The sequence below is a fragment of the Cyprinus carpio genome, chromosome A7 (assembly GCF_018340385.1).
Source record: "Cyprinus carpio isolate SPL01 chromosome A7, ASM1834038v1, whole genome shotgun sequence".
Taxonomy (NCBI): Eukaryota; Metazoa; Chordata; class Actinopteri; order Cypriniformes; family Cyprinidae; genus Cyprinus; species Cyprinus carpio.
The window spans coordinates 7,049,303-7,057,474 of record NC_056578.1 but is presented as its reverse complement, the minus strand read 5'-3'; the positions used below and the strand labels follow the sequence as shown (position 1 = coordinate 7,057,474).

At 35.1% G+C, this 8,172-nt stretch overlaps 1 protein-coding gene across 1 annotated transcript; it reads left to right on the top strand.

Annotated features, from left to right (window-relative positions):
• The first annotated feature begins 1,142 nt into the window (after positions 1-1,142).
• Positions 1,143-6,968, top strand: LOC122145569 (immune-associated nucleotide-binding protein 13-like). Its single transcript, XM_042759443.1, has 5 exons — positions 1,143-1,387; positions 4,400-4,471; positions 4,651-4,689; positions 5,050-6,174; positions 6,627-6,968. Exons 2-5 carry the CDS (start codon positions 4,456-4,458, stop codon positions 6,914-6,916), a joined length of 1,470 nt encoding a protein of 489 aa, XP_042615377.1. The 5' UTR covers positions 1,143-1,387; positions 4,400-4,455; the 3' UTR covers positions 6,917-6,968.
• The last annotated feature ends 1,204 nt before the right edge of the window (positions 6,969-8,172 follow it).

Genomic DNA, 8,172 nt, shown 5'->3' with positions numbered 1-8,172 from the left:
TTTTGAAAATGCAAACTGTTATTTATTTTGCTGCCATTTAAATATCTGATGTCATGAGGAGTATCAGGGAAATAACAACGAATAACAGCCATTCTTCATTTGCAGTGTTAAGTGGCATCCCTTTACTACAGCTGAAATAAACTTTAAACATCAATAAATCATAGAATATTTGCAGATTTGTATTCTGTAGGGTGAAAACTATTAAAAGTTATATTTTTGTTTTAAAATACATTTAATTTGAGTTTGTGGGATTTCATGTGCATGTTCCTGGCATACATGAAGTATCCTGGGATGTAATTTCGACAATGTAACTTTTTTTTTTTAATCACAAATAGAGTGGTTAAATTGTGAACAAATATTTCATTTAACATGCAATTTAAAAAAAAAAAAAAAAAAAAAAAAATTAAATACGTTTAATTATATTTTCAGAAAAAGTTGTGAGTTGTGCCCCCTAACTTTATGTCTCTGGATGTTGCTGTTCTTAAGAAAAGGGTGATTCTGTTTGGAGTGTAATTCTGTGTAGGGTCATTGTAGGTGATGGTTGGTCTGATGAGTGCGTGGTTTGATGGTTATGAGGTTTTTCTTTCTTAATTTTCATAAATTTTGCTAAAATAATGCTTTATTAGTGTTATTGTTTCAGTTTCTAATTTAAAATGGGAGTGATAATACAGTCCATAGAGGACACCACAATATGTAAATAAGTTTGGATAAAGACACCTGTATGCACCACCCAATAGTAACATAAAATCTATACTTATTTTGTGAAACTTGTTTATAGTAGTAAACAAACCTGAGACACATGGCAAATAAAGTGCAGTGCAAACACAGGTTAAATAATAAGATTTGTTTGATTAAACATCTCTGTTTGTCCAAAGTTCACATCAGTGACTTAAGTTGAATGACACTATAGTTGAATGAAACAATAAAAGAACAATGGTAAAAGATTTTTTTTTTTCTCATGTCAGTTATGTAGCATAGCAACACAAAGAGTAACAGGTTTTATCACTTCACCTGTGTTATGAATCATATCGTCCTCTCTAGCTTATAATTGTTTATTGTTGCTGTTTTTGCAGACAAGGGGTCAAATGACAGAGAAGAACACAGGAAACGGATGCTGTGTAGGTGGGGTTTCTGTACAGATATGAACAAAAGAGCACAAGAATCACGATCATCGCTGTTCCAGTGATGTAGGGATAATAACAGTTTTAAGTGTGTGAAACGTTTTGATGACTTTTGGACTCATCTCATCTCATCTCATTTTTCATCATTTGAGAGATGAAAGGAGGATCATTTTTAATCTCTGACTATTTTTATGACTTCCTGTTTTGTGAAAACGGATGCTCAGCCTAAACAGCAGCTCTGATTCACTTGGAGGGGAAACACTGATGTAAGTCAATGCAATTCGGTTAATGCTTTGGTTACTTTGGATCCAGAAATTGAATACAACATAAGATTGAAAACCACAAAAAGCAAGTGACTTCAAAATACAACACAAAATGTAAATAAATTAAAGACACCTGTTTTGTTTATTAAATTTACTCTATACGATTCGTTCATGATTCATTGATTTGATAAGTAAGAGTGCTGCATTTTTTAAAGTGTCTTTACAAGCATTTGAAAGTATTTTGACAAGTAGGTCTCTTTTCTTATTTAATATACCAAAGAAGATGCAATAGCTGATTTGTACATTCTAGCAGTTCCTAACGAAAATTAAAATTAAATAAAAATAAACTGTTGTTTTAATCAATTCACCTACTAACTGATCATTATGTAAGATTCATATGTTCAAATAGCAGCTTTCAGTTTCACTTTTGTGTGTCAGAAGACAACAGGTTAAAATGAACCTTAAAGTAATTTATTAAGACTACTTTAATATCAATAAGAGATCATCTGTATATTGGGGTGTGATTATTACCAAAGAGGTTTATGATGTAAATGAATGCACTCATTTATCATTAAGGATTGATATATCAGCCTTCCTGGGAAATTTAAGTTCAAGTTGAGCTTTATTGTCATTCCGCTACATGTGTGGACATGCAGTGGAATGAAATGTCGTGCCTCACAGGACCACGGTGCTACATAAATACAGATATACAACAATGAAGTAAAACAGTATAAACCTATACACAACTAACCTACTGATAGATTTTGAGTATCAATAAACTATATATAAATGTTTAACTATACATAAGATGAAAAAATACAAATTTATGAATGCTTCACATAAATACTGTACCTATACACAACTAACCTACTGACAGATTTGACTATAAATATAATATATATAAAAAAATACAAACTATGAATGGTTCACATAGTACTGTACATGTGCAAAGAGAAACATTGTAAGTAAGCAGCTGGCTGTGGAACAGTGCAAGATGATTTGTAGTGCATGAGCATGTAAACACACATATTACTGAGTCTTTTTTGGGATTATGTACACACAGCAGTGTGTGTGAAAAGTGTCTAGTGCACATAGATGAGAGTGTGTTACTACAGGTGAAGCACACTTCAAATTGCACAAAAAAAAGTTTCAGACAGTTTTTCTTTGATGTGGTAAGGTTGGGTTGGGGGTGGGGGAGGGTGGGGTGAGGGGGTGGAGAGGTGAGATGGTCCATGTTTCAGGAGGTAGGGGGATTATATGGGGTTTCAGAGGAAGGTGGGTTTGTTTGAGTTCAGGGATCTCACAGCCTGGGGGAAAAAGCTGTTGAGCAGTCTGGCGGAGCGGGCTCTGATGCTCCGGTACCATCTTCCTGATGGTAGGAGCTGGAAGAGACTGTGGGAGGGATGGGTGGGGTCCTTCACGATACTGCTGGTTTTGCTGGAGCATCATGTTAGGAAAATGTCCAGGATGGAGGGGAGTGGGGCACCGATGATCTTCTCAGCTGTGTTCACTGTCTGCTGGAGGGTCTTGCAGTCTGCTGCACTACAGTTCCCATACCAGACAGTGATGCAGCTGGTCAGCACACTCTCTATGGTTCCTCTGTAGAATGTGGTGAGGATGGGTGGTGGGAGGCTTGCCATTTTCAGCCGGCGCAGAAAGTGTATGCGCTGTTGTGCCTTCTTGGAGAGTGACATGGTGTTGGTGGTCCAGGTGAGATCCTCTGTGATGTGCACCCCCCAGGAATTTAGTGCTGCTGACTCTCTCCACAATCGAGCTGTCGATGGTCAGTGGGGGGTAGTCAACGGAGTTTCTCCTTAAGTCCATCACAACCTCCTTTGTCGTGCTCACATTGAGGGACAGGTTGTTAGTGCCACACCATTCAGCCAGTTGTGCCACTTCCTCTCTGTAATGCGTTTCATCACTGTTGCTAATGAGACCTACCACAGTTGTGTCATCCGCAAACTTGATGATGTGGTTAGAGCTGAACTTGGCAGTGCAGTTGTGGGTCAGCAGCGTGAAAGCAGTGGGCTGAGCACACAGCCTTGTGGGGCACCTGTGCTCAGTGTGGTAGTGCTCAAGGTTTTGTGGCCGACACAGACTGACTGAGGTCTTCCAGTTAGAAAGTCCAGGATCCAATTACAGAGGGAGGTATTTTGGCCTAGCAAGTTTAGTTTATTAATGAGCTGTTGTGGGGTTATTGTGTTGAATGCTGAGCTGAAGTCGATGAACAGCATTCTGGTTGAACAGCAAATGGTTTAATAACAATATTTTGTTATGGTTACACTTGAATTGGTTACAAAATAGATGAAGGATGGTAAAACATAGTTAATTGTACCCAGCATGTATGTAAAATATTACCTGAGAGAGAGAGAGACAGAGAGAGAGAGAGCAGAGCCCCAAGAAGAGAGTGCCAGCAAAGAAAAGAGGCAGTAAAGGAAAAGAGTCAGCAAAGAGAAAAAACCAGACCAACAGTTACAGTCTTCTTTTATCCCTTCTTTGATCATGTGACTAAAAACCAAATGTGAGACATTCAAACGGACCAATCAGCAGATTACAGCTTCACCCACTGTGCAAAAGGTGTGACAATTAGTAGACCCCCGATGTATACACATGTTGGCCTATATACTTCTGTGCCTTCGGAATGCCAAATGGCCCTTTTGTTACTCAAGATGGTTTGACACAGGAAAACAGAAGTCTTTGATAATTTTTGAATTTAAGTCCCCCCTTGGCACCTTTGGCTACACCTAAAGAGGCAAAAGGTGACACAGTCCATAGAAACATGATTTCTGTTGTGTGCAGATGTCATCTTCAGACTTCTGGCCCAGACTTGTTTGGCACAGGAAAATAGAAGTCTTTGATAATTTTTGACCCTACAATGTTTCCACCTCCATTCTAGTTTGACTTATTAAATTGTTTATAGTAATTAGTACATTAATAATTAGTTTTCATACTGGTTGTTGGACTGAAGAAACATTCTATAATTTCTATGCTTTATTGTATCCATTTATTCAACAGGAAGGTAATGGACTGAAGCTATCAAGGTTTTTCCTAAAACATGAAAAATAAGAAAAATGGGTTCCAGTGCATGTAAGTTGTGTAATAAATAAATATAAATAAATAAATATACAGATTTTAAATCTTTATAACAATAAATTAATTTTTATCAATGAATATGTTTTCCTATTAATCTATGCTATGATTGTGTATATGAACATTTTTAAGTTTTGTTTTTAAAAGTTTTATAACTGATTGTTTTTCTGATTTAGCACAAGAGGACCAAGTGCCCTTGTTAAAGGACAATGAAGGTGAGAGTAGGAACATCTCTATGTATTTATTTATATTAGAAATATTTATTTATTTATTTATTTTTAATGAAATTTTGCTTCTTTTTTAAAAATTAGTTTTAGTGTTTTTAAATGATCTAAAACAGTTTATAGGCCAACACAATTCTAAATGTATTAAAAATAACTAGATTTGCATTATGCACTTCCTTCTTCTTTGGACCAGCATTATTTTAATGAAATGAGCATTACAAATTAGTATAGATGTCAGTATAGATTTAGTCATGTCATATTGGTCAGTGCAATATAAACAAATATTACTGAGTGCACTTTTAAAATATATATCCGGTTCTTTTGATTTAACTGAACAATTTTCTTTTTCAGAAATTCAGCCTATTTTTGAGGAACTTAAACTTGTGCTAATTGGAAGTCAGGGTGCTGGAAAAAACACTATTGCTAATGCTATTCTGAAGGAAAAAGCCTTCACATTCTGGACGTCTTATAAAAGTGTCCACATCAAGAAGACTTGTACAGTATCAGGAACACAGATTCATTTGACTCGCACCCCAGGCTGGAGAGGAGACTTAAGTAGATCAGAGCAAACCAAACAGGAAATTGTTCACTGTGTGCAGTCTTTATACAGTTCTGGACCTCATGCAATCCTCTTGGCTCTTAAAGTGAACGCAGTGCTTTCAGAGTCAAACATCAACACCCTAGAGAATCTGCTTACTGTTCAGCTGTGGAAACATACCATAGTGCTGTTCACCTATGGAGAAAAACTGGGAGGTTATAACATTGAGGATTATATCAGATGTCAGCAGCTTCAACCTTTAATCAAAAAATGTGGAGAAAGATATTTTGTGATCCGAAACAATGACAGCAACCAGATTATTGAGACAATTCAAGAGCTTGTTGCCAGGAAGAATTCAGCATATTATTTTAAACTTTCAGCTCAGACAGAGGTTAATAATACATTACTGTCCGACTGGAGACGTCTTGTTGAGAGAATCAAATCTAAAATCGCTTCTCTGTCAGCCTTTAAGGAAAACTTACTGTCAAATCCAAACACACAAAATAATCACTCACTTAAAAGGTTACTTGATTTAAAGGATGCAGAGATAAAGAGACTAAATGACATTGTTGAAGAAAAAGAAAGGGAGATAGAGAGGTTACGATCAAGATACTCAAGAACTCAAGAACTTGACCTCTCTGGTCTACACAGAAGAATCAAAGAACTGGAAGATCAACTTGATACGATGAGCAGTGAACTAGAGGGAAAGAATACAGAGAATAAAATACTGGAAAAACAAGTAAAGGAAAAGGACGCTAAGATTGAAGAATTAAAAACAGAGTTACAAATGCAGCAACAAAAAGCTATAGATTGGAGAACACATGATGATCAAAATGCAGCTGTACATGCAGGCTATCTTAGTGAACTCTGTCAAGATGTCTCAGTGGTGGCCATAAGAAGCCAGACCCAAATACAGTTACAGGCACTTCCTTCAAAAGGTAAGTAGAAAAATAGTTAATCTATTATATTAGACATTAAATTATGATTAATGCACTCAGCAGAGGTAGTGTGGAAAGACCTTAAGCTGCCTTTTAACTATTTCTGTGATCATATGCAAATGCTGAATTTTTTAGATTTTAGCTTCAGGTTCGTTGAAACATTTGAAATTTTATGACATTTGAAACAGTTATGAATAATTATGTCTGAAATAACTAGTTTAGAACATTTATTTTAAGTTCATTATCACCCTGAAAAACCTACTGTGCTTTTCGTTCAGAAATACTGTCGGCCATTTGTTTTGTGTAGATATATTTGTACATCATTATTCTGTTTTATATTTATACGAGAATTTTATTTCATTTTATAGATTGATTGAGATCAAAAAGGATATATTTTTATAGTACAACAATATTTGCACACAGTTTCACCTCATCTTGTCACATTTCCACAGCTCTACTTGGATGGAGTGACACTCTTCTGAAGATCTTGAATGAGCTCTCTGATGAAGACCTGGAGAAAATTAAATACTTCTTGTTCTGGAATACTACGAAATACGGGATATGCAGGAGCTCAGCAGAGCACAAAAACAGAGTCAAACTGGCAGACCAAATGCTAAAGCAATGGGGTGAAGAGCAGTCAGTGCTGAACACACGAGACCTTGTGAAGAATATCCCTCGTAATGACGATGCCATGAGAGAACTGTTTGAACCTTACTTGAAGAGCATTGGTGAGACATGGTGATCATCAACTAAATCACACAGTCATCATTTCCTTCTAAAAGAACCAGGTCTTCATCATTTTTTTTTTTCGTTTGGATTGAGATTTTTGAGAGTTTTTTTTCTGCACATTTCTTCTTCTTGAATGAGGCATTCAATCTTTATTCTCTTTACTCTTAAAAATAACATTTCCAAAAGGAGGCCAGGTGATGCCATAGAAGAACCATATTTAATTTCCCAGAGAACTTTTCACTGAACAATCCCTAAAATAACCTTTTTTTTTTTCTTAGTGTGAAAAACATTTTTAAAATGTAAAGAACTTTTTTCTTTTCACTATAAAGAACATTTTGTGAAATGGAAATGTTCTATGGATCTTAAAGGTTCTTCATGAAATATGTCAATAATTAACCTTTTTAAGGGTGTTCAATTATCCATACATGTAGAACAAAAGCAGATGTGGGTGCTGTTTTCTTTTCTAAGAGTGTTTCTAGCTGAATGAAGTGTAAAGTTTTGTTCACGACACTTACTGTGTAGGTAAATTATAAAATTATAGCGTTTACCCGATGCATTTTGGTTGGTTGCGTAGAAGATTTTCAGTGATCTTAATTCAATATAATACATAGAATTATGTCTATTTGTAGGAAGAAACTATTCTACTATTATCTACTATTATCTACTATTATTATTTAAAGAGACTGTGTGTAAGTAACTGTGTTTTAAAGGCTGCAGTAAAGAACAGAGTGAACTATTTTAAAGCTTGAAGACCCTGCATACTGTATATTGAAAGAATTTGTTCAAGTCCCAGAAATACATACATGACAGCTATTGATCATTCTACATATGGTAAAAAAAAAAAAAAAAAAAAAAAAAACCTGTCTAAAAATACAACAATGCATATATGGAATTCTGTAACCAGCTCCAGGCATATATATATATATATATATATATATATATATATATATATATACATATATATATATATATATATATATATATATATCTGTGTAGAAAAGACATTTGGGAGTTACCTTTGGCAAACGTAACCCGGCTTTGTTGTTTGATCAATAAAGTCTACTGGCTTCAAAACCTCTCTAGCAGTTTAATTTGGAACAAGAAAAATTCTACAACAGTTGTAGATTTTAATGTTTAAAATTTGGAAACTGGACATCTAGATTTGTATAAAATTAATGGTGACATTTCATATATTTGCAATACCCGTTATTTAAGATTAAATACTTTTTGTATTCTTCATGTGTCTTTCCCCATAGTCGCTTTAGATAA

Bases quoted from the DNA above. Each gene is read 5' to 3' on its own strand.
- LOC122145569 (XM_042759443.1), top strand. The intron at 4,690-5,049 runs GTGAGAGTAGGA...TTTCTTTTTCAG, and splicing joins CTTGTTAAAGGACAATGAAG to AAATTCAGCCTATTTTTGAG. The intron at 6,175-6,626 runs GTAAGTAGAAAA...ACATTTCCACAG, and splicing joins ACAGGCACTTCCTTCAAAAG to CTCTACTTGGATGGAGTGAC.